The 26,436-nt window shown below is 43.8% G+C and overlaps 2 protein-coding genes across 3 annotated transcripts; both read left to right on the top strand.

Moving 5' to 3' along the window:
• The first annotated feature begins 3,957 nt into the window (after nt 1–3,957).
• On the top strand, nt 3,958–8,235 carry LOC114551458 (uncharacterized). Of its 2 annotated transcripts, none has more exons than XM_028572501.1 (7): nt 3,958–6,435; nt 6,685–6,921; nt 7,037–7,077; nt 7,279–7,541; nt 7,623–7,783; nt 7,876–8,036; nt 8,131–8,235. In XM_028572501.1, the coding sequence occupies exon 1, from the start codon at nt 4,109–4,111 to the stop codon at nt 5,030–5,032; it is 924 nt and encodes a 307-aa protein (XP_028428302.1). In that variant the 5' UTR covers nt 3,958–4,108; the 3' UTR covers nt 5,033–6,435; nt 6,685–6,921; nt 7,037–7,077; nt 7,279–7,541; nt 7,623–7,783; nt 7,876–8,036; nt 8,131–8,235. The 2 variants fall into 2 exon arrangements, with proteins under 2 accessions (XP_028428302.1, XP_028428303.1); XM_028572502.1 differs by having other exon boundaries at nt 7,037–7,163.
• Nucleotides 8,236–8,341: 106 nt separating this feature from the next.
• Nucleotides 8,342–13,262, top strand: LOC114551459 (46 kDa FK506-binding nuclear protein-like). The gene is made up of 8 exons (XM_028572503.1): nt 8,342–8,653; nt 8,828–8,980; nt 9,059–9,088; nt 9,383–9,486; nt 10,061–10,156; nt 11,643–11,830; nt 12,221–12,316; nt 13,202–13,262. Exons 1-4 carry the CDS (start codon nt 8,354–8,356, stop codon nt 9,470–9,472), a joined length of 573 nt encoding a protein of 190 aa, XP_028428304.1. The 5' UTR covers nt 8,342–8,353; the 3' UTR covers nt 9,473–9,486; nt 10,061–10,156; nt 11,643–11,830; nt 12,221–12,316; nt 13,202–13,262.
• Nucleotides 13,263–26,436: the final 13,174 nt, after the last annotated feature.

Raw genomic sequence — 26,436 nt, 5'->3', positions numbered from 1 at the left:
CTAACCCTAACCCCCTTGCCAAATTACACCCTAGTTACGTTAAGGATTCTTACCATTTTATACAAAAAATAAAGGAGGCAAAAATCCCCCCTGGTGCTTTTCTTTTCACCTTGGACGTTGACTCGTTGTACACGAACATTAACTCAACTGAAGGACTTTTGTCTATCAAAAAAATATTCCAAAAATACCCCAACAGCAGACGTCCAGACAAGGAGCTGTTGCAATTATTAGAGATCAATTTGACCAAAAACGACTTTGAATTTAATAATCAATATTTTCTGCAGATTAAAGGGACCTCCATGGGGAAGAAATATGCGCCTGGGTACGCCGATATATTTATGTCTGACTGGGAAGAAGGAGCTTTGTCAAAATGCCAGAAAAAACCACTTTACTATCTAAGATATCTGGATGACATATGGGGGGTGTGGCACCACTCAGAAGAAGAGTTTAAAGTGTTTTTAACCACTCTCAATAATCACAACCCTTCTATAAGGCTAAAGTCTATTTTAAATTTAAATTCTGTAGATTTCTTGGACACAACAACTTTTAAAGGGGACAATTTTGAAGACACAGGTAAACTGGAGATAAAAGTTTTCTTTAAAGACACAGACACACATGCGCTTCTTTTTAGATCCAGCTACCATCCCAGACATACCTTCGCTGGTCTGGTCAAATCACAACTTCTCAGATTCAGCAGGATTTGTACCAGAAATCAAGACTTTTTACATGCAGTTCAAATTTTGTTCTCCAGTTTGACCAGTAGGGGGTACAAACGCTCCATGCTTCGCCAAATTCTCAGGACATTCAGGGAAGTTAAGCCCATCTGTTTAGATCCAATCCTCCCTATAATCACTACTTATTCCAGGGCGAATACTCAATTGTTGAGGGTGGTTAAAAATAATTTTTATAGATCAGGTGGAAATACTTTATTTCTAAAAGATCACAGGATCCTTGCTGCCTACAGAAAAAATAGGAATTTAAGAGACATACTGGTTAAAGCAAAATTAAAAACATTAAAGGAACCTAAAAGCAGAGCACAAACAGATTTTTTTAAAAATCGTAAATGGGTACAGAACCAGAGTACTAAAGAGGTTTTTCTCACCCAAAAAGACACACGAGCACAGTCAAAAAATTGTATTTATTTGATAAGGTGTTTACAATGTCAACTTCAGTATGTAGGAGAAACGGGGAACACAATCCTCATGAGGTTCACACAACACAGGTATAATATTAATAAAGGAAGGAACATACATATCCCTCTGGTCAAACATTTTATTGAACATGGTTGGATTAATCTTACAGCCACTGTTCTTGAATCTAACCCTCATTGGTCCACAGCTCAAAGGAGAAAAGCAGAAAAAACCTGGATTGCCAGACTGGGTACTTTAATTCCGGGGGGCCTGAATGAGAAGTGAGGTTGCTCAACCCTGCAGACAAAAATGGTTAGTGCATAAATTCAACATTTAATCCTAACCCCCTAACCCCTAACCCCCAGAGCAGACAGGCTTCCAGGTACCCTTGTCGGCAACGGCCCGACAGCCGCTCCACTCGGCCCCGGGCTGTTCGGGGAAATCAAGGCAGTAACTCCCGCCAGTTCCAAAACAACGGCTGGCGCTCAAACCGCAACTTTAACAGAGGTAAGACCCGGGCCGAACAGCAGTCTTATATTAATAACACGTACCAGAGGAGGGGCTGGAATAACGGTGGTCAGCAGAACCGCCGAACGCAAAATGATGCCCCGCGCGGAGGGACCGCTCAACGGGGCTGGCAGCGGCCCCAGAACCAGCCGCAGCGGAGCGGCCCGGAGCCTCAGCGGAGCGGGCAGCAGGGGCAACAACGCCGGGACTGGCAGGACACGCACCAGCGCGGTGGGAGGTTTGTCCAACTCTATGGGAATAATCAACAGAAACAGCAAGCTAATGAACCAGACTTTTTAACCAGAACCAAGGTTATTCATAGGATCATTAGATCAGCACATCACTTTAATAACGTGACAGCTGCAGATACCCCACCTGCCATAGCCAGGCTGACCCAGAACCTTATTGTTTCCATTAGGCCAGCAGATACAAACCCTGCAACAGAAAACATTATTATGGGTAATGCAAAAATCTGGGAACATGAAACACTAGCAACTTTAGAGGACCATTACAAAGACAATATAGACAACAACCTCCAGATCCTGCAGCAACTTCAGGCAGGCAACTGGAAAAAGAACTTTGAAATAGCAGCTGCTTGGTCCCGCAGCCACTATGGCAGAAAAATATCTCAGGAACTCTTAGATGCAGTGCATGCTAGGATAGAGGCTGCTGTCCAAACCTGCCCTAGAGTTACACCACAGGACGCCTAACAGACCCAGACTGCACCTGTGACAGGGTTGGTAGCGCAACCCTTGGCCCCTCAGAGGACGGAGGGGCCAATTCCAACACGGGACCCAGAGCCTCCAGTTTCCCCTCCTCCTCCTCCTCCTCCTCCTCCTCCTCCTCCTTCACAGACACGCCCTCCTTCAGCCCCAGCGTTATCCAGGCCAAATCCTCAGCCTGTGAGGAGAAGACACCTTAGCTCTGCCATCACAGAGTTTTTGAAAATGGCAGCTCCTGCCCCCACACCAGACCCACAACCTGGAGTCCCACAGATCATGACACAGTGGCAGACACTGAGGATGAACCCAGCACAGCGGGCACCAGAGACCCACCCAGCTCCCCAGACGGCTACCCATAGCACACAAACAGCTGAGGAGACAGAGGCACAGCAGCAGCAACAACAGGTAGAGGAGGCTGAATTGATCTCCCCCACGAGGATCCTCATCCATGTGAGGCCCCTCTCCCTCAAACACCCACCTCCCCTCTTCTCCCATTCCCTCTCCTTCTCCTCCTCCCCCTCTCCCCACACTCACCTGCTGCCCTCTCACCGTGATCCAGGTTCTGGACACGCCACTGCAGCAGAGGCCTCAACGCAGGCTCCCAAACCTGCAACCAAAAACCACAGAAGATAACACATCAACTACCCCCCCCACACAGTGTTGGCATGAGAACGGGCCCCTCATCCAGACCCACAGTTCAGAGCACACTCCCATTTGCACCCCTGGTCACATCATCCCCTCCTGCTCCAACCAGCCCTGAGAACAGGCCCCTCAGACACGCCCAGACCAGGAACAAAGACACTGTCTGGACACTGGAGCCAAGGAAGCCCTGGATCTTCTTAGGGGATTCAAACTTGTCCAATTTACCACCTTTTTCACATAACCATATCCAGGTGGACAGCTACCCAGGGGCCACATTTGCACATGCTGAGAGCATTTTGGCCAAAACACCAGTATCTATGTCAGTGGAAAGAGCTGTGCTTTCCTTTGGCATTAATAGCAGAGCCAAAGATCTAGACACAGTGACCATTCCACAGCTGGACAGGGCCTTTGGGATGGCTGAAAAAGCTTTCCCTGCAGCACAGATCTTTGTGGCCCTGCTTGATTTTAGCAGGCAACTGCCACCCGCAGAACAAGACAATCTGAGACGCTTAAACAGGTACATTGAAGATAACTATACTTTCATTCCTCAGCTCTCCAGAAGCAGCTTTCATGTGGAGGGTGACTACATTCACTGGACCAAACAAACAGGTGAAAGCATGTTGAAACATTGGGTCCAGTATTTAAACACCATAACCCTGTAAGTGGTGAAAACAGAGCAGGGTTAAACACAGTAGTTAACTTATGTGAATCTTTTCGACTGACAGCAGCACAGAGCATGCTGCTAAACAAAGGTCTAACTTTTATTCCCTCTCTCCACAGGTCTAGTCACAAATGTCTAAAAGATCAGACCAAGCTTGACCTGCAAAATTATCATAGGAAATTGAAATTGTCTGTTTATTATAATAACAAACCAGATTCTGTACACCTTCCCTTCATTCCCAGGTCCACCTGGGTTCCCTCTGCTGCACAGCTCCCCTGAAAATCACAAATTTGACACAATTGGATAATGAATATTTTCAAAAAAACTATAGAATAGGCTGGACTAAATCCAACCTTAGCAAATGGGAAACTGAAGCACTCCGTCAGTTGGGTGAAAATGAAAAAATTGTGATAAAACCTGCAGATAAAGGGAGCGCAGTGGTCCTCATGGACAGGAAGGATTATCTGTGGGAGGGACACAGACAGCTTAACGATCAAAATTATTATACCAAATTAGACAGACCTATTTATAAGGATACCATACCAGTAGTAAATAAAATTCTTTTATCATTATATAATAAGAAATTTATTAACCACAAGCAAATGACCTACCTCCAGGGAAATAAAGAACCCAGAATGCGTAGATTTTACCTCTTGCCCAAAATCCACAAAAAAAGAGAGTCTTGGAGCCTCCCTTACTGCATCCCCCCGGGGCGCCCAATTGTCTCCGATTGTGAGAGCGAGACCTACCGCACAGCGGAATTCATAGATTATTATTTAAATCCTCTCTCAATATTACACCAAAGATACATTAAGGACACGTTCCATTTTGTGGAAATTATTAAAAATATAGTTCCGCCATCAGCTTTTCTTTTTTCCCTCGACGTCACGGCGCTGTACACCAATATACAGACCGCAGAAGGATTATTGGCTGTCAGAAATATATTCCAGAAATACCCCAATAGCAAGAGACCGGAGAAGGAGCTCCTCCAACTCCTAGAAATTAATTTAACTAAAAATGATTTTGAATTCGACGACCAATACTTCCTACAGACCAGGGGGACAGCGATGGGGAAACGGTTCGCTCCTGCCTATGCTAATATATTTATGGCCGAATGGGAAGAAAAAGCATTAGCAGCCTGCGACAAAAAACCGTTATATTACTTCCGCTTTTTAGACGACATATGGGGCATATGGGAATATTCGATAGAGGATTTTGAACAGTTTATGCTTACCTTAAATGGGCAGAGGGACTCCATAAAATTAACTTCAACCATTAATCGGGACTCAATTGACTTCCTGGACACGACGACCTTCAAAGGAGATGACTTCTCCTCAACACACAGACTGGATGTCAAAGTTTTTTTTTAAAAAACAGACACGCATGCGCTGTTGTTCAGGTCCAGTCACCACCCACGCCATACCTTTGCTGGTCTGGTAAAGTCTCAACTATTGAGGTTCAAAAGGATCTGCACCAGAATAACAGATTTTAAAGAAGCAACCAAAATTCTATTCTCCGCATTGGCCACTAGGGGGTACTCCCGCACCATGCTACGGCAGGCTTTGAGGACTTTCACTCAGCCTAAACCAATTTGTCTGGACCCACTCCTGCCCATTATTGTAACATATTCTGCAGAAAATGTTAAATTGGTCAAAAAATTAAAAAATAATTTTATTTCCTCTGGAGGTAATAGTGTTTTTCTGAAGGACCACAGGCTCATTGCAGCTTTCAGAAAAAACAAAAATTTGAGGGACATTTTAGTCAAAGCCAAACTCAGGCCTTTACAAGCCCTGAAGACTAGGGCACAGGGGGATTTCTAAGGAGGTACAGAACTGTACAGAATCAGAGCTCAAAAGAGGTTTTCTTAACCCAAAATAATACAACTGTACATCAGAAAAATATTTATTTAATTAGATGCTCACAATGTTCCAAGCAATATGTGGGGGAATCAGGGAACTCTTTATTGACCAGATTTACCCAGCACAGGTACAATATAAACAGAAAAAAATCTACACATCCCCTTAGTCCAACACTTTGTGGACCACGGCTGGACCAACCTCAGGGCCACCATCCTGGAGTCCAATCCAGCATGGTCGGTCCAGCAACGTAGGAGAATGGAGAGGTCTTAGATCCAAAAGCTAAATGAGAGCCTAAATGAGAGATAGGATAGGGGGGAATTAGTCTAAAGTCCATGGTTCATTTTTTCATTCCTAACCCTTAAACATGAAGAAAAAAACAAAAAACTCAACCAGGAAGTTATATTCCGCCCACTTCCGGTTTGCCCACAGATGTGTGACCCACACTAATTTGAACAGAAGACTTAAAGACGCTTATCAAACTTATTCCCAAGTCTTTAGGACCTTCAGAAGCGAAGTTATAGCGCAAACAGCCTTAGCCACGCCCATTTTTGCATATATGAACTATTTTCGCCTTTAAAACTAATTTTCACCCACTTCCCGTGGTCCTATATTAACAAAACTTATATCATTTTACTCGGGGATTCCTGCCCTTCCTTCCTAGTGTTTTATCGCTGAAATACCTTGTTTAAAATTTTCTACCTAAAACCATAATACAACCGACTGTTACGAGCGAAGACTACAGGGGCGCAAATAACCTCTCCGGCTAGATTTTGATTGCGCCTCCTGTAGTTGTGTGGTGTATGGAACACAGGAAGGAATTGAAAATGACTGACCTGAACTCCAGGACCCTCGGTCCTGTTTGACCTGGGTGGTTCTAGCTTGCGCTGTTAACAGACACCCTTGTCATTCAGGTGGTAAGTTTAATTTTAAACTATTATACATACCCTTAACTGCCTTTTACTTTACAGGTCTCTATCTTGTCTCATTATATTAAATCAACAACTTTGTTAAATTACAACAATGCTGCTGCAAAAATAACTTTTAGGCTTAACCTGGATCATGGACCTTAAAAATCTTAATGTATTGATTGAAAGACTAATATTATTAATACTATTACATTCATCTTAACTCTTGAGCTGTTTAAACTTACTTAATTGGACAAGGGACACACGCCGGGACTTGATCAACCCCGGTGGGCCATCCTTGTTTGGGGTCCCCTGCTGGAGCTGCTCCCCCCGCGACCCGATACCGGATAAGCGGACGAAGATGGATGGATGGACACAGAAAATGACACAAAAACAGTGCCCGGAGTGCAATGGCCAATATGCCAACTTGTCCGGGCCCTTATGACATGTGCATGGTGTCACGGACTGGGAGGAAAGGCGACTGGCATCAGGAAGGTCAGTGTATGCCCCACAAACACACACAAACACACACACACCTGATTAGTGGTGCTGATGATGTCCTGACAATGTGTAACAATAGTGTGTGTATGAAAATATGGTGTGTGTGCAGATATGGAGGCCGACTGAGCTGCCCAGACATGAAGTGCCAGGGTATGACATTCTTGTGGTTGGACTGCCACCTGGTCAATGTGCACAACATGGCAGTTGGCTTTTGCTCTTTTTATAATGAACATATGGTATGGCTTTGCTTTCATTTTGGTGACCCGGTATACATTGGCATTTGAGTGGTCCGTAATTTATATTTGTAAGATGGTGTGGATCAGCGTCTCAGCTTATGTACTGTGTTCACAGAAGGAGGCGAGGACGGCGGTATTGCTGAGCCAGCGAAAGGTTGCTTTAAAAGGCTTCTAAAAATAAAAAAAATAAATGAAATAAGTCTGATTCAACAATCGCTGCTGTATTTCGGGGAAGGATCACCTACAGCCCCACATCCACCTCAGCCTCAGGTAGCCGGGTCACCACCGACTGCTGGCTGTCCCTCACCTGCAGGCTGTCTGCCACCTGAGGGCTGCAGCAGTCAGTTTGCTGAGGATGAGGATGATGCTCTGGAAGTGGTGAGCACAGGTGCACAGCAAAACTTTAACATCTCACAGTATGGGGCTCAACGTCTCTTAGCTTTTATTTCTTCCTTGCAGCTGTTTTCATCTGGCCGATCCCAGTGGGATGACGACAGCCACGGACGAAAATACATCCGTCTCGAAAGAAAGAAATGGCTTCACAACGGTCTCCAATAAAGGAAAAAAAACAAGCAGGTTCAGCCAGCCAGCACCCCAAAGAAGCACAAAAAAAGACTTTGGTTTGTTGAGTAGTAATGAATTATTATTCATTACTCAGCCTGCATGGCCCCGACATTTCAGTCATTGCTCTCTCCTCTTCTCTGGTTTACAGAGTACCTGATAGCGATGTTCAAAAAACTTAACTTCAAGAGGGATAAACGCCAATTTAGGAGTACTGTGAAAAACATCAGGCGTTTTGTACGACACGTGGGGTGTGGGAAGCTCCCCGCCATCCCACCTCATGTTTTTATCAAAGACTGGGAAGATCATGAGGTAACTTTTGTTATTTAGATGTGGGTGTTATGGTTCGGTAACTTCCTACATCAGTGTGTCACTCATTCCTACGCATTTATTTCTATTTTTTTAGGTGGATAGCAAAGCAGAAAATGAAGAGGCTGGCACAAACGAGGGGGTACCTGGTGGACATCTTGAGATCCTGGACAGGGTGCTGAAACAGGAGCTCTCCAACCTCCCACTCGCAGCCACCCCCCACTACTTCAGAGTCGCCAACAACATCCCTTCCTGCTGGGTCACCTGTGCCACCTCCGCAACCGCAGACACACCCGCCAGTCCTGAATGAGGTCAGCCAAATGGAGCAGACACCAGTTCCTGACGACCAGCTCTCCACCATCCCAAAGCAGACTGGGACACACCACCAGGCGGAGGTTCAATCAAATGAGTTTGCCAGCGGACCCTCCACCACACCGGCCTCGGAGGAGAGCACAGACGACGACTCAGACGACAGCGCGTCGGGGACGCCGGAGGGTGATGACCAGTCAGCCTACAGCGCGTCTGAGACGTCCAATACCGATGAACAGTCCGAGGAAAGCACGTCTGAGTACCGCAGCAGTTCAGCTGAGGAGGAATCAGATCAGGACGCCCAACAAGCTGTAAGGACAGCATAACTTTGCCTTTCAAAGTACTTGTCCTACCTTATATCCTACCTATGCCTACATATATTTCTGATCTGTTGTGTTTTATCTGAAGCACTTTGAGTTTCCCTGTGGTGAAATGTGCTATATCAATAAAATTGCCTTGCCTTATCCAATCCTCCTTTCTTGCAGCTTTGGAGTTGCGTTGCCATGGATTCAACAGAGACTGGTTCGCCTCCACCGCCACGAACACTTGAGCCACAGGTGCTGGTCTCTGAAGACACACCATGCAGGACCTTACAGGAGATGAACAGCAGCAAGTTGGAGGAAGATGACCAAAAAGCAGTAAGCACCAATGCACAGCATGACTTAGCATCTCAATAAATGGCGGTAAACTTTGCTTACCTCATTTTTTACTTGCAGGTAAAGCATCCTCTTAAGATGTCGCTGAAGGTAAGCCATACCACTTTTTCTATATTTTTACATGGAGTTTTAGACAAGGTCTATAGCTGTGGCATAATATATTTTAAAAAATGTAGCCAAATTATTCACGTCCCAAAATCATCATCAGACTTATTATAATCGATTGTACATTAGACACTGTCAAGCATTTCACATACTCTATCAAACTCAAATTACAAATTGGATTAACTTATTCCATTTCATGTTTTCTGAAACCAGTTGAATGGTTATGGGCTGCTGGCATTTTAAACCCTTTACAACCTCTCTCATGTAACTTTATTTCAGCCAAGGAGGCTATATCGGTACCATGGCGCTCGCAACCCCCAATTAACACCATCACCACATGGGTCTTCAGTGATGTGTGGAATGATGTGATCACCGTTGGAATGGTAAATATCACAGTGTTTCTTGTGACGGACATGATGTCTAAGTTATTTGTGTGATAAGGATCATTTCCCAGAGAGCAACTTCTCTGTTTTCCCTTTTGGAGGGATTACACCTGATTGCATGCACAGTTAAACCATACAAGCATGTACACAAAAGACTTTCATACTGGATTATACTTATAATATCTGACATTATCTAACCTTTTTCCAAACTGATAACTTTCCAATAAACACTCCTGATTGATTGTGTGCTGGATTTGATTTTTAGATGAATGCCGTCCTAAATAGAGAGCCAGAGAGCGCGTTTTTCAAGCTGTGATCTATCTATCTATCTATCTATCTCACTCCTTTTTATGTGAACCACACTACATCTAGACACACGTTAATAGCCCAACCTGCACATTCAGCTCTTTTGTTATTTAATTATTGTAATTGAGGTGTTGAGACAAGGATATTGTGTATTCATGTTGCTTTGTTTATTTGATAATAACGTTCACTGTGTTTGCTTGTCAATGTTTGCACCAACAGCCATTCCTTGTGACGTAGCTTACGTTTGCAGTATTGTCTGATTAAAAAGCAGGTAGACTTGAATGGAGTTGGAGCGTTGCTCTGACATCACCACGTGGCAACGATAATCTCACGAGAGCCAAGCGGCCGCAGGTTTGAGACACAGGTATTCTAATTGCACACAATGCCAGACCTTCATCGCAGATATAGTGACCAGAGCAGATAAAGAAAAGAACAAAAGAGAGACGACCATGGCAGGTACCAATATTCCTTAGAATTACGCACAATGCCAGACCTTCTGTTCCGCAGATGAAATGACCATGATGGTTACCAAAGTTCCCAAAAATTAAAGACAATGCCAGACCCCTCCTCCTTGGCACCTTGGAACTTCCCTATCGCATCTGACAATATCAGAAACAAGATTGTAAATCAAATGAAAAACCTTATTAGATATTGCTGGAATTGAGAACTTATCACTGACGTGCGCCGGCCCATGCCCTTGACTTTGATTCCCCATCGAACTGCTCAGTCATCGGACGAAGCGGGGGGTTTCATGGTGATAAATTTACCATTCCTAACCTTAACCTTGACCACACCCACCTTTGACTCCACCCCCTTTATGTCACTCGCTCACTTATAATACCCCCTTCATAAGAAACCTTTGAAAAGCTTTGAATAAACTATGAACATTTTATTCTACAATTACCATCCCACTGTGCAGAAAGCAATAAGAACCTTAGACCTCTTAGAACTAAGTCTAAACCCACCCACTGCATAAAAAACCTTAAAATAATGGTTTAACATTACAAAATTAATAAAAATTATAAAACTAATAAATTATTGACATTTTACTCTTTGACAATTACCATCCCACTGTGATGATATGTGGGTCCATAGACCCCTTGGAAATACATTTTAACTCGCCCTCTACATAAAGAAACCTTGAAATAGCGATTAAAAATGGTTCAAAATTAACAAAAATTATAAAACTAATAAATTATGGACAGATTACTCTTCTATTATTACCATCCCACTGTGCAGAGGACAATAAGGACCTTAGACCTCTTAGAATTAAGTCTATACCCACCCACTACATAAAAAACCTTAAATATTGGTCTAAAATTAAAAAATTATAAAAATTATACAACTAATTAATAATTGACGTTTTACCCTTTCATAATTACCATCCCACTGTGGTGAACCAGAGTGTTGTTTGTTTGTTAGACCGTCGTGTAACACATCGATCGAAATTAAAGCACTTAATAGTTTGAGATCATTTTCACGTTGTGTATGGGTTGTTTGCAAGTCATTAAACACACTAATGCCAATTAAGAAGCGCTTAGTTTCACAACTCGTTTTCACGTCGTGTATGGATCGTTTGCAAGTCATGTCACACAGGAACGCAAATGAAGAAGTGTTTAATTGTTTTACAAGTCATTTTCGATGAGTTTTTGCTTTCCCCCGTTGTATAAGGGCTTTAACACGTTACGTCATTTTCCCTTGAGTTTCAGCAGGGCATTTAACACAGGAATGCAAAGTAATGGTATTTAATGGTGTACACGTGATGAGGTTATTTTATTTTTTTAAATGGGTTTTATGTGGTTCATAATTTTAAAAAAGTGTTCAATTGTGCTTTTTGTTTCAACGTACAGAGAGCGAGTTATTACAAGAGGATGGAGAGGGATGGGGCGTCAACCCACAAGCCCAAAGCAGCCAAGCAAGGGCACAAATGTCCAATATGTGGGCTGGAGTACGCCGACTTAACGAAGCACCTTAAACTAGGTGAACGCGTGGTCAACAGAACTGAAGTGGAACTGCTGTCTAAGCTGGCAAACAGACAGTAAGTGTCTTATCTAATGTATTCATTTATCTTTATAGTCTCTGGTTTTTTTATTATTAAATAACTGGCCGATTGAGTCCTAGATGGATTTATAGCTTCAATATGGTGTTTGAAATCCATGCTATCACTATGTCTGAGTCCTCTGCTTGAGTTTGAAGCTGATTGGAACTCAAATGACTTTCTTACATTAAAGAGTTTCACAAGTAGCAGCTGGGTCTTTACCCATCGAAATTCATACAACGTTGGTCCCCTGCGGCCTCCTGACCTTGGGAAACACATTTAACTGTTTGCTGCATAGCTTTGATCTTGGGCTCCTCATCTAATGAACACATTTGTTTTCCCTTTTATACCAAAAGTGTGGGCAGTCAATCTTTTTCACTCTATTTCTAGAGTTTCACAGCGAGCTTGGATTGCCCGGTACGTCACTGCGACTCCAGGAAGATGAACAGGCTGGACAAGCACCTGCTGAAAGTGCAAAAACTGGAGGTAAGAATTGGAAGTTAGTCGCTGTGTGTTTTTTGTCTCGGTGAGGCCATTCCAGATTCGTAAATGCAACTCTAGAATGAGATTTGGGCAGGACTGCGGAACTATCATGGCAGGGACTCGCACCCAGAACCCGGGTTTAGCTATGCGTTTGTCCATAAAAGTGTGTGAATATGTATTCTACTGAATTAATTTGAGTTCTGGGTTAATTTATTTATTTTTTATTTTATTTATTTTATTTGTCAGGGACAATGTACAAAATACATTAATCTTTTGAAAAGATGTTTTGTACCAGAGTTAGCTAATGCTAGTTTCCATCTGCAGTCCCCGGGCAGGTGCACACAATATTAAAACATATTACAAATAACTGTCAATAATAATAAGAAATACATGCAAGATTACACTAATCAGATGTTTAAATAAAAAACTAATCAAAAAACCATCACAGCCTAAAATATATACAACATAGTCAAAAACATTTACCTCAATATTACATTTGTAAACGTTTAAGTGTGCTGATGCTCACATAGCTGGTTATCAAGGATGTATTTCTTTAAGTTTTGAGAGAAATTATTCAAATCTACAGACAACTTTAGACTGCCTGGGAGTTGATTCCATTGTTTAATGGTTTTAAATGAAAAGGCTGTCTGTGCAAAGGCAGAGGATCTTTTCAGGATAGCACCATTTCTGTGAGCAGTGGAGCATGATGTTCTGTTTGTATGTTCAGAATAAAGTTCTACAAATTTTTTCATGGAGGGTGGAGCAATATTATTAACAATTTTAAAGACTGTTCTTAAGTTTGTATATCTAATTAGGGAATCCAATGAGTCAATTATCTTTGTATTTGAAAAGAATACTCCTTACTGTGTTTTTTTTCCACATTTTCAGAACAAAATGGTGACACTGTACGTTCAAAAGGCAAAGGACCGTTACATTGCGAGAGAACTGGTGTTGCTGAGGGCGTCCAAACCCAACGCGCCGATGGTATCCCATCTCGACGAGATCGATGACGCTGCTATAGAAGAGGGGATCAGGAAGAAGTTGAAGGACCCTTCCTCAGTACCACCTGATATCGATGTCGAGGCCCCATCCACAACTGAGCCGTCCGATACTCCTCCCGCTGGTGAGGTCGAGGCCCCGTCCGCCGCTGACCCGCCCGATGCTGCTTCCGCCCGTGTGACGCCGTCGAACAAACCCGCCAGTGATGTCATGGCCCGGTCCTCCGCCAAACCGTGTACGACTCCTTCCACCAGTGCAACGAACGAACCTGCCAGCCATTTGCCAAGAAAGCAGTGGTTTAGTAGGAACAAGCCGGTTGTGAGGACTCCGACCCCCCTCTGCAAGAACTGCAGGATCCTTGCTGCCGAGCTTAAGGTGGTGAAAGAGCAGCTGGAAAATAAAAAATACAACGGAACGACGACCTGAAACAGCTGCACTTCTCAACCAATCGAGAAAAGGTGAGCATCGTGTTATTCCTCAACTGAGCATTTCTTACGTTAAAGGGTCCCGATGCTAGAAGTTGGGTCTTTTACCATTGGAACGTTGGACGGATAAAATGCAGTATGTGTGACCAAATAAGCTCATGTTTTCCAATTTCAGGCAGAGAAGTACAAGAGGCGCAAGTCATATTCCCCGTCAAAAGCGCCACAATACAGTAAATATGACACTTTTTTGTTCCCTAGTTTCATATTTTTGGGTCTATTGTGTGTGTGTGTTCTTGTAATTTTAGTTAAACTGGTAGAGGAGTTCAGGGAGCACATGGAATGAAGCGTAAAATGAAGGAGAATGCCCGCCAGCGAGCTAACCACATCCTTTACTTCCTGACGTTCATGTCCAAGCCCGCTGTTCCACATCTGAACATTCTCTTTCTCAAGGATTACGGTCAGATCAGGAGGTAAGTACAAAATCGGAAGGACTATTGGTGTGTAAAAGGGTAGAAGATGTGACCTAATTGATATTTTTTGTATTTCAGGATTTCCAGCCCATCTGGCTGACAAAAACTTTAAACCTACGACCATAAAAAGTGTGAAATTAGGAGTGAAAAACCTAAATGCGCTGCTTGTGGAACTCCGGGCGAGGATCAGGGACGTGGCGAGAGCTGTGGTGGGACAACAACTGTCCCAGGGCCGCAAAAGGTCCAGTAAGATCACATCGCCCCTCCTCTATTTGTTGACTAATCAAAAAAAAAAAGCAGAACACGTGTATGATGTATTGTTTCAATTTTCAGGTGAACTGGTGAAAGCAACTAATCACGCGTGGTTTCTTGAAAACGCACAAGCGAGGATTTCTGTTACACTCGGTAAGAATCGCTGCTCACTGCAGTAGTTTTAATAGAATGTGTATTTGACATGAGACTATATCGCATACTTGAGCTGTGGGCAGGATAGCTGACCTAACATTACAGGGACTTGCACCCAGAACCTGGGTTTTGCCATGTATTTATGTATGTATGTATCTATGTGTATTCTACTAAAGTCATTTGAGCTCTGGATTAAGATCCCTGCTCTCTGCAGTAGTTTGAATATGTGTATTTGACGTGAGACTATATCGCATACTTGAGCTGTGGGCAGGACAGCTGACCTAACATTACAGGGACCCGCACCCAGAACCTGGGTTAAGCTAAGTGTATGTCCATAAAGGTGTGTGTATGTATTCCTCTAAAGTCATTTGAAATCTGGATTAAGATCCCTGCTCACTGCAGTAGTCTGAATAGAATGTGTATTTGACATGAGACTATATCGCATACTTTACAGCTGTGGGCAGGACTGCTGACCTTACATTACAGGGACCAGCACCCAGATACTGGGTTTAGCTATGTGTTGATCCATGAAAGTTTGTTTTGTCTATGTTCTACAGAAGAATCGGGCCTGATATGCTAATGTTGAGTCCTGAGCTTAAACATTCACCCTTGCTGGTTCTTGAGCACATCACTGGGCTAATATTGAGGCTGGTCTTGCATGTAGAAACCGGCTCAGGCTGCATTCTGTAAAGTGGCTTGAGACCATGTCACTTGTTAAAAAAAAAGAAGAAAATGCAATATATAGATATAATGTTGGGTGGTGGAGGTGGGCTTCGGTGTGTGGGCGTGGGCAATCCTTTGCTAAAGGACTTAAGCATTGCATAAAGTAGTCTTGCTATGCTTTTGCAGAACATCTTGAGAAAACTCCTGCAGATTAAAAAAAGGCAGAGGAAGTTTTTCGGGCTCCTGAGTGGTTACATCGTGGTGTTGACTGGACACAGGAAAGGCGTCCTCAACATGATGCGGAAAGAGGTCAAAGCGGCAGAGAAATTGAAGAATGGCAATTGCATCATACGGGTAAGTACGACAATACTAAGTGCAAAGTTCGTCGTATGATGATTGAGTTACTCTGAGAGAAATGTCATGCTTTTTGATATTGTAGGTGGAGCAGCACAAGACGGCTCGCTACTTTGGCCAGGCGGCCATAGCGCTGACGAAACAGGAGTAGTCCTGGTTCCTCAGATACAACTGTCTCCGGTCTCGCATAGAGGGAGGTCTAGAGGCAGAAACCTTTCACACATCCAGTGGCTCCGAGTGCCTGAAGCTCCCCGAATACTTCAAAGAGGCGTGGGAGTCGTTGCAGTTGGGAAAGGCTCCGAGCTTCAACCTCCTCCGTTCCTCTGTGGCTACTTATGTGAGAAAACTTCTAAGCTAGTTTTTCATCATATGCAATAATGTGTGGTGAAATGTGGCATGCATTTTAGTCCTGTGTTTTCTCTGTTTTACATTTGTCATTCCTCCAGACGAAGAGGCAACCGGGATCAAAGGCATACAAACGAGTGGCGGCCTTCACGTGTCATGATGAGCACACGGCCAAGAAGTTTTATCATTGTTCGTTAAATCTTAATTGTGCAATGCGGTTTGGTCAAATACAGCTGATATTTCCATGCAGACTGCTAGCTTTAGGTTTCTATATGCACTGAAAAAGCATCACTTTAATCTGTTTGTATTCAACATCTAATCTATTCTTTTTGCCATTGCTTCACACAGCGGAAGACCCGGCAGCCAAGATCTTTAACAGCCAAAACCTATCCATCACGGCGATCTCAGCTTACGCTGTCAAGACAAAAAGAGGCACCCAGGAGACAAGAGCCACAGAGAAGGTGGAGGACCGGGACAGTGTGGAGAACCGGGACAGTGTGGAGGACAAGGAAGTGGAGCAGGGAGGAGAGGAGGAGGACGACGACGACAATGTGGAGGACCAAGACATGGGTGAGGACGACGAGGAGGAAGAAGTAGTACTAATTGAGGAATCTGATAGAGAGGATGAAGTACAGGACCAGGACATCGAGGAGGAAAAAGACAACGAAAAACTGATACTAGTAGTAGAGGACTGACAGAGAGGATGAAGTAGAGGACCAGGAAATGGAGGAAGAGGACGGTGCAGATGAATGCCCAGACAGGAATAGGACTGGGCCAAGTTGTCCAATAAAAAAGCGGCCCTGTACGTCTGAAGCCAAACAGAAGAGAGACAAGTCTGAAGACTAACAGAAGGGAGACTCCTCCAAACATCCTCTCATCAGAAAGTGGCCTAGGTTTAAAGTGGGACAGAAGAGACACTGCTCCAAACCTCCTCTGGATAGAAAGCGGCCTAGGTCTAAAGCGGAACAGAAGAGAGACTCATCCAAACATCTCTCCCTAAAAGTGCCTTTTTAAAACCAATAGAGTAAGGGTGCCCTTAGACCCACATATTTGAAACACACCGTAATATCTTTCAATCAAAAATTGACACAGTATACTTTGTATTTATCTAGGAAGTGTCCTCTGAAGAGGAAGGGGGGCTTCTTCCGACCGAGACAGAACAAGAAGTGAGTTATTTTTGGTTCATTCACGCATCTTTTAATTTTCCCTTTTTTATTAAAGAATGAAAAACCATTGATCTTTGTATCATCAGTTTCAACACTAGGCACATGGGTGTTATTTGCCTAATTTATCTTTGCCTTTTCTAGGAGTTGGGCAGCACTCAGGGAGATGAACAAAGACCAGTTGTGAGTATAATTTACCCAATTGTATACAAATAACTAAAAGAATATTGCATAAATCGGATCTGTAACATTGTGTACGTCTCAGAGTCTTATGGTTAAGTTTGAAGCTGATTGGAGCTGAAATGACAGTTTCTCACATTAAAGGGTCCCACAGGTAGAAGCTGGGTAGCCAACGGCCTCCTGACTTTTGACCACTCATTTAACTCTGTGCTGCATAATTTTGAGCTTAGGCTCCTCATCTAATAAAATTAATACTTTTTTTTTCCTGTAAATGTACAAAAATTGCACTAACATCCTTTTTTTTTCAGTTCATGGTGAATTTGTTTTGATCATTTACATCTTACATTATAGGGTCCCACAGGTAGAACCCGGGTCTTTCCCCATTGATGCACTTATGAAGTTGTCGGTTTAATAAAGGGTGTTTCAGGTGTCCAAAAATCAGTGTTAGGGTTGGTTAAACTTTATCTTTACTTTTTTTTTCCCTCCAGGCGAAGGGTCCATCGGAGGACGCAGGTCTGTTGGAGAATGCGGTGGATCTGTCGGTTCAAGTGGAGGCGGAGGATCTGTCGCAGGACGCAGGTCTGTTGGGCGATGCGGTGGAGGTGAAGGGTCTGTCCCAAGACAGTTCCAACTCATTTGAACTGCCATGCGGGCAACTGGAGGCTGAGGAGAGGGGAATTCTGCAACCGGAGCAGGGTTAAACCAAAGTGTTGAACACCCTGTCAACGCAGTTAGTTTTGTTTGTTTTAAATCAAAAGTTCGGCTTTTTTGTCTCTGCAAATAAAAATGTAGACAAAAATTATAACTGTCTTTCAATGGAATTGGAGTGAGTGAGTAAAGTGCTTTAAATTGTTTCCATTTTGAACATTTTTAAAATTGAATCAGAGGTCAAATGAGTTTCTATCATTAAAGGGTTTCACACCTACAATCCAGGTTTTCTTCCAAATTGAAATTATTAAGCATTTTGTGACCTTTTAATAAAACAACGGGCCAATTCAGTAGTTTTAAATGAATTCATAGCTCTGAAATGGGCATGTGCAATTCAGGGGTGATGCACAATTGAGCGTTGACATTTTTGGGGCCCTAGGTGGCCCCTATTAGAACAGGCTTTCGGAAGGGGCTATGAGATTGGGGGTTGAGATCCATGGTCCTACGGTCTGTGTGAGTCTTCTGGTCGAGTTTGAAGCCGAAGTTCTTACCCGGAAGGATCCCCCACCTAAAAACTGGGTGCTCTCCAATCAAAATACATACGAAGTTGGTCCCCGGGGGGGTGGGGGAGGGAGGATCCTGCACACTGTCATTTTAATAAACTGGTAAAGTAGTCAGAGTTGTCTCAATACATTTCATTTATTGGTACTATATCAAATAAATAATCATTTAACCATTTGTTTTTTTTTGTTTTTTTTAATGGGCCCCAGCCCTCGAAATGTTTTGTTCGCCCCTGCAGCTTGTTGAGCTGCGGGAGGTGCTAATTAGCGTGCGTGCAGGTGAGATCGGGGGGGGGCAGAGCAGTCGGAAATTGAGAGGACAGAGAGAGCAGATGGGAGCAGCAGAAGTCCCAGGCAGACGTTTTGAGGTAAGAAACAAACGAAATTCCGTTTTATAAACTTACAGGGACTGACTTTGTGTCGTGTTAGTTGTTTTTTATCGATGCGATTGCAGAAATAAATCATCTCTGCCGGTTTATGTGTAGGATTTCACGTCATTTTCCCGGGAAATTCAGCAAGCCATTTAACACCGTGCGTCATTTTCCCGGGAGTTTTAGCCAGCCATTTAACACATGGATGCAAATTAATTGTTGTTAATGGTGTACTCGTTATTTTTGCACGGGTTTCATGTAGTTAAAACAATTGAGTCGGGAGAGAGTGCGTGCAGCGGGTCGAGCAGTCACGTCAAAGGGAGGGGAGAGCAGTCATAACTGAGAGCGTGGGATCGGTAGAAGTCTAAGTCAGATTTTGAGATAAAAAAAAACACTGAAGACTACATTATATACTTGAGCTTTGGGCAGGCAGGATGACCTAACGTTAAAGGGACCCCCAACGAGAAACTGGGTTTAGCTATGTGTTGGTCTATAATGGGGTGTGTATGTGTGTGCGTATTCTACAGATTTAACTTGGGCTCTGGTTTAGGCCTGACCCAAAATTAAAAGGGACTTGCACCGAGGAACTGGGTTTAGCTTTGCGTTAGGTCTATAATCGGGGGTGTGCGAGTATTCTACAGATGTAACTTGAGCTCTGGATTAACACAACCGCTCACTTCATTAGTTGGAATAATGTGTATTTCACTTATGACTATATGATGTACTGAGCTCTGGGCAGGCGGATCTAACATTAAAAGGGACTCGCACCGAGGAACCGGGTTTAGGTTTTATAACAAGGTGTTTGTGTGTATATAAGATTTAACTTGAGCTCTGGATTAACACCACTGCTCACTTCATTTGTTGGAATATAATGTGCATTTCACTTAAGACTATATATAGATATACTTGAGCGGTGGACGACCTAACATTAAAAGGGACCCACAACTAGAAACCGGGTTTAACACTGCGTGTGAGCCATCCTCCCCCTCTGCCGTTTCCCGGCGTGTGAGGCATCCATTCCCCGTTGTTTCTTTTCCTAAACCCAATCTCCGCCGTCCCGTTATTGTTTTCCTTTTCCTGTCGATAATATTCTGACAATACTAGGATATATTTAGAGACAAATGTTTTCCCCACTATCTTTATTTTTACAGATTTTAACCTATATATTTTCACATGGGAACCCTACCTAAGGACATTAGACACATTGCATGGGAACTTGCTCTGCAGAGGGCGTCCAGACCCCTCCCGCTGATGTTATCCCATCTTGATGAGATGGAGGATGCTGCTGTAGAAGATGGGATCAGGAGGGGGTGTGTGTGTGTGTGTGTGTGTTCTACAGATTTAACTTGAGCTTTGGATTAACACCACTGCTGACTTTATTCGTTTGAATGAAGTGTATTGTACATAAGACTATAGGCATGCAGACCTAACATTAAAGGGACCCACACCCATAAACCATTTCTGGGTGATGGTAAAACTGGGTGTGTATATTCTACATCAGTAATTTGAGCTCTAGATTAAGATCACTTTTCACTGCATTATTTTAAATACGCTGTGCAATTTACTTAAGACTATTTCTTTTTTTTATATACTTTAATGTCTGGGCAGGCCTGCCGATCTAACAATACAGGGACTCGCACCTAGAACCTGGGTGTAACAAATCTGAACATCCAAGCAGGATCAGCTACATGAACATCAATATATTTGAGCTCTTATTTGTATTTTTTTTTTTCATTTCTTGCACCGACAGACCCTTTGCGTCCTCCGACGGACCCTTTGCCTCCACTTGCCCGGCTGGCAGTTCAAACCGTCATGCCACAGACCCTTCGCCTCCACCGCATCCTCCAACAGACCTGTGTCCTGGGACAGACCCTTCCTTGCACCGACAGACCCACCGCATCCTCCGACAGACCACTCGGGAGCCCGAAGAACAACACAAAGGAGGAGGTAGAGGAAAAGGACATGGAGATGCTAGTAGTGATGCACCGATGTGAAAATTGTGGCAGATACCGATAACCAATATTAATATTGCTGTTATGGCCGATACCGATATTTACCGATATCTCTGTATAGAACATTTTTTTATGATAATCAAATAAGGAACTATTTTCCAAAAGTCATTTTTTTTACTTTTTTGATTTATTTTCAGAAATCACTGATATTGGGCACCTTTACCTGTGTGCAAAATATGACTGTCATCAGATTTTCAGAAGAAAAAATAAATATTTATATAAAAATACATTTTTAAAAAGGATAAGCGTGTCCTGAATTCACACTATGAATAAGCCAACCCTGAGTATTCACAATAAACATCTAACTCACTTGAGGCCAAGTCACTGTATTCTGTGAACATTGTACAACAGTTCAAAACTTTAAAGTACAGTAGTAGGCCTTAAATGGCCAAAACAAAAAGTAGCCTATTGAAAGAGGTAAAATGTGAAAATGGAGCCAGAACAAACTGGACTGAACAGACACTAGCTTTTGCAGTCTGAACTGGAAGTACAGTAACTGCCAAGTACTTAAATGTTAGGCCTAACCCTTGAAATTATAGAAATTGGTGCCTTCTAGGCCGAGATAAGCCATAAAATGTGTTTTTTTGCTCATATGGATGAAAGACACCAAATCCCAGAATGCACTTGCTTCGCTGCTTAGACTCTACTCCCGAGCCATATCCACCTACAGACCGACAGTGAGGCAGCATTCAACTCAACCCAAATGTGTTTTATTGTCATTTCAACCATATACACCAAACAACATTTCACCGTGGCTGTAATGGTTACACATTTAAAATCTATAAAAACGACATACGAAACAGGTGTTTACAGCCAACCAAGCGCTAATGCTAGTATGCATTAGCTGAACTTTATGTGTGTGTGCAATAGCTAAATGTAGCAGATTATAAACACAGTTGTAAATTTGCGTGAAATGTAGAACGGTCGGCATTTACTAGTCACAAACTTCCCCAGCAGTTAGCATTTAGTTGGATACAAGCAGCTAATTTCTGCGTGTCCGTGTTAACAAAGCCCTTTGCGTTTCCCCGCTGAGAATGTCCCCCCATGATCGCGGCTGCTGCCCACTCCGGCCGCCGCTGCTGCCCACTGGTCAAACTAACCTGTACGGCGGGCCGCAGCAACCGAACAGCAACCTCTTATTTCTGAACATTCATCTCTCCCCCGCCCACCGAGAGCCGGTGGTGTACTAAAGTTTCCAGTGTCCCACTTCGCCGCAGATTCCGTCTGCAAAAACCAACATCCCCGCCCACACTTTTTCTTCTTCTTCTTCTGATTTCAGCAGTATAGACGCGGTTAAGCGTATTACTGCCCTCCACAGGTCAGATTTAAATCTAAATTCTCAAACACTCACATCTAAGCCTACACACGTCAAATACACAGGAATGATTCACATCGGTCCTATTTTGACATCGGAATGATACCAATGTGTAAAAAAATGACCATATTGGCTGATATTACATCGGCGGCCGATATATCGTGCACCACTAGATGCTAGTAGAGGAACGGGACACAGGAGGAGGAGGTAGAGGACCACCGCATGGAGATGGAGGAGTAGGAAGAAGAGCAGGACACAGAGGAGAGTGCGCAAGCTGTGTGCATTGGGTATTGTTAGAACATAGAAAAAGGCAAAAGACCGCTACATTGCGCGAGAACTTTGCTTTGCTGAGGGCGTCCAAAACCCTCCCGCTGATGGTATTGTGGTGGCAAATTTTATTTTAACCATTTGTTTAATGATATTAACCATTTGTTTAAAAATTGTTTTAAACCTCCACATAATCCTGTTCCTTCCTGTAGACTTTTAAAGCATCAGAGAGGGAAACAGTTACAGCCATCAACTATAGCCTAGAGAGTTATTTGGTATTCACTATATGTATGTAAGTATGGATGTTTAGACTTTAGGTTAGAAGACCCTTTCAGATGTGCCGTGGTACTTGTGAAACTGTTTTCTCTGCATTTGCAAATGTAAATAAATACTCAAAGACCAGACTTTGGTTTAATTCTCAAACAGTCGTTATTCGTTTTCATTTTGATCATTGATATTACTAAACGCTGCTGCTTTGCGTCAAAAGGAGCCAGTTAAGGTGGTTCGGGCATCTGATAAGGATGCCCCCTGGGCACCTCCCTAGGGAGGTGTTCCAGGCACGTCCAGCTGGGAGGAGGCCTCGGGGAAGACCCAGGACTAGGTGGAGGGATTATACCTCCAACCTGGCCTGGGAACGCCTCGGGATCCCCCAGTCGGAGCTGGGTACTGTTGCTCGGGAAAGGGAAGTTTGGGGTCCCCTGCTGGAGCTGCTGCCCCCGCGACCCGACACCGGATAAGCGGACGTAGATGGATGGATGCTGCTTCATCTGCTTCCACCACAGTATCCCATCTCGACGAGATCAATGACACTGCCGTAGAAGACGGGATCAGGAAGGACATCCAGGACCCTTCCTCAGTCCCACCTGCCAGTGAGTTCATGGCCCCATCCACTGCTGAGCAGTTTGCAGCTCCTTCCACCCTTGTGACACCGTCGAATAAACATGCCAAGTGAGGTCGTGGCCCAATCCACCTCTGAGCCTGTTGCCGCTCCTTCCACCCTTGTGACACCGTCAAACAAACCTGTCACAGAGGTCGTGGCCCCATCCGCCGCTGACGGACCCTTTACGTCCTCCGACTGAGCCTTTGCCTTAACTGACAGACCCTCCGCGTCCTCCGACAGACCCTCCGCCTCCACTTGCACCGACAGACCCACCACGTCCTTGAATCTGAACATTCAAGCAGGATCAGCTACATGAACAGCAATATATTTGAGCTCCGATTTGTATTTGTTTTTGCGTTAGGGTTAGGTGCAGAAGGCCTCTATCAGTCCGGGGACAGCGAAGATGCTAACGCAGAGTATATCAGTTGATAAGAGAAACTATGTGAGGAGGATAGTTTTCCACCGACAGACCCTTCGCGTCCACTTGCACCAACAGACCCTTCGCGTCCACTTCCTCCGGAAAACCCTCTGCATCCTCCGACAGACCCTTTGCCTCCACCGACAGACCCTCAGCATCTGCACTTTCTTCCATCATTCCTCTCTCTCCTCAGCCTCCTCTTGGCAGCCTGGCAGCTCAGGAGATCCCACCGTCGGCAGCAGTGCGGATTCATTTGAACTGCCAGTCAGCCAAGTGGAGGCCCTGTCTGAATAAAGTGCAGATACAATGAATAAAGTGCAGATGCAAAGAATAATGTTTTTCAATTGAGTGAATGAATAAAGTGCTTTGGGCTTTCCATGCAAATTTTCAACGGCAAAATCAAAACACATATGCAGCAGTTGAAAAAAAGAAATTGGTAATTATGTGGACAGTCAGCTGCTGTCCAGGTGCGCAGACATGGAGAGGCGTCTGTGCGATAGCCTGTCTGGTGCCAACAAAATCATCGGCAGAAGTCTCAGAGTTTGACGCCAAACACTTTGCAGCACACAACATACTGTTAGCCAAAGTAGATGGCCTCTTGCATGAGGAGAGTGCAGCAAAGGCAGAGAGCCAATTGCTTCTGCAGCAGAAAGGCATGTAGCAGCATCTAACACTGGCGCATTTACAGAAACGTTGGTTAATGTGCATTTTCCTAATCAAAATGAATACATCTTAAATCTTTACATTGAAGCAAGTCTTCTGTGCACTCTAGAGTGTCTGAATGTTGTTTTTTTTTGGACAGGGTGAGTCCCTTTCTATTTTGCCACACACAGGAGACTTAACAACATGAATCGTCGGCAGGGGAAAATCTGCAGCAATCAAATGTTCCCTCGCCCAATCTGTCGCTGCACCCGCGTTCTCCACAACGAGGGTTCTCCCCAGGGACCGCCAGTCCCGAGGATGCCTCGGCGCCTCCTCCCACGGCAGACCCTGTGCTGCCAAGTCCCACTCTACTGCTGGTAAACCTGCCAGTTGATGTGGCATTGCTGATGAAACCCTTTTTGTCCAGGAGGCACTCGGCACATGAAACTATCAGCTCTCCAAAACGCCTTCTTCCTGTGGAAGATGGAAGATCTCAGCATAATAGGTGATTTACTTTAGACACTCCTGTCAGCCCGAGATAGCATGATTTGTCATCCACAAGACATTTAAAAACGTTGCACAAATGTTTAAAAAAGGTAGATGTGGCATTGACACGCTGTGGCATAAGAGAGAGATGGTTAGTTACAGCAACTTGTGATGCTTATTTTTCAGACACCAACAACCTGATAGCGAGGGCGCCTGCCATAAAAAAGCATGGGAAGGACCCCAGAATTTGGCTGCCTGGTTTCAGACCAAGAGGGACAGTGACATTGACAGAATTCCTAGCACAGATTAAGATTGTCCTTAAAAAGGAGAGGTGCTCGTCATTGATGGAGGCTGAGCTCAAAACCGAACTTCAAAAAACGTCAAAACGGATTAATTTGCTTTTTTTATTGTATCTTATTTTTTCGGCCTTTTTCCCCCTGTTATAGTGACAGTGGATAGTCATTAAAGGGGGAGAGAGATGGGGGACGACACGCAGCCAAGGGCCGCAGGTCGAACTCAAAGCCGGGCCGCTGCAGGACTTAGCAAACATGCTGCAGCCTCTAGCTCCCACTGGGAGAGCCAGAGGCCACCCAGAATAATTTGCTTGTTTTTGTTATGCTTGAAAGTGTTGTACATATAGTGACTGTTAGGGTTGGGCATCGAAAACTGATTCCTAATCGGAATCATTTAAAAAATTATGATTCCATCGGAATCATTTCTTTATTGGAATTGTTTTGGAATCGTTTGGAGGATTTGGTTTCAAATCCGATCATCCCTTCCCAATTTAACATGCGCAAGTTTGGGTTTCTGTATCGACCAGGCGCATGTTGTTTTGCAGCCATGGAGCTCAGTAAGCGGCGCTCTAGTGTGGCTTTATTTTACGTTGACAAAGCTGTAAAACTGCAAACCACCATTGAATCAAAATAAAACTTTCCTCTTATTTGTGAAATAAGCGTTTGACCCGTTTCCAACTCCACTACTAAAAGAATCGGAATCGAGAATCGATAAGAACCGGAATCGAAAGGAAGAATCGGAATCAGAATCGTTAAAATCCAAACGATGCCCAACCCTAGTGACTGTTAATTTTAATGATTAAAAATAATTATTAACCAACCTATACTATAATTCACCTATACATACTCATTTGCAACGCCACATTAAATCTTTGAAAATAGTTATTCTACAAAAAAGAAGTTACCTCTTTCTGAATTCCCCTATAACCGAGCCTTGGAGTTATTTTTCCAAAAGCCAAGAAAAATCAGATGCACACAGCAAGTTTGTGTTTACTCTTGCTTCTGCTTTTTACAGTGCAGATGCTTTGCTGCTTGCTCCTGCCTCTGCTTGCATATTTCTGCTGATAATCTTGCTTTCCCTCTGAGAGAAACTATGAGCAATGGCTCTGGATACTTATAAATCACTGGACTATACATTTTTTATAGGCATAGTAGGCTATTGCCATTTTTCAAAAATTTTCTGCGTGAGCATGGCCTACAAATAGCTCAAGCCTGTCCTAAAGCGAC

The sequence above is a fragment of the Perca flavescens genome, unplaced genomic scaffold, assembly GCF_004354835.1.
Source record: "Perca flavescens isolate YP-PL-M2 unplaced genomic scaffold, PFLA_1.0 EPR50_1.1_unplaced_scaf_1, whole genome shotgun sequence".
Classification (NCBI taxonomy): domain Eukaryota; kingdom Metazoa; phylum Chordata; class Actinopteri; order Perciformes; family Percidae; genus Perca; species Perca flavescens.
Note: the sequence above shows the minus strand (reverse complement) of the source record. Positions and strands in the feature narration are given on the sequence as shown.

Coding starts and splice junctions, on each gene's coding strand:
- LOC114551458 (XM_028572501.1), top strand. CDS start 4,109: ATGGACAGGAAGGATTATCTGTGGGAGGGACACAGACAGCTTAACGAT.
- LOC114551459 (XM_028572503.1), top strand. CDS start 8,354: ATGGAGCAGACACCAGTTCCTGACGACCAGCTCTCCACCATCCCAAAG. Junction 8,981..9,058: donor AGGAAGATGACCAAAAAGCA/GTAAGCACCAAT, acceptor TTTTACTTGCAG/GTAAAGCATCCTCTTAAGAT. Junction 9,089..9,382: donor CTCTTAAGATGTCGCTGAAG/GTAAGCCATACC, acceptor ACTTTATTTCAG/CCAAGGAGGCTATATCGGTA.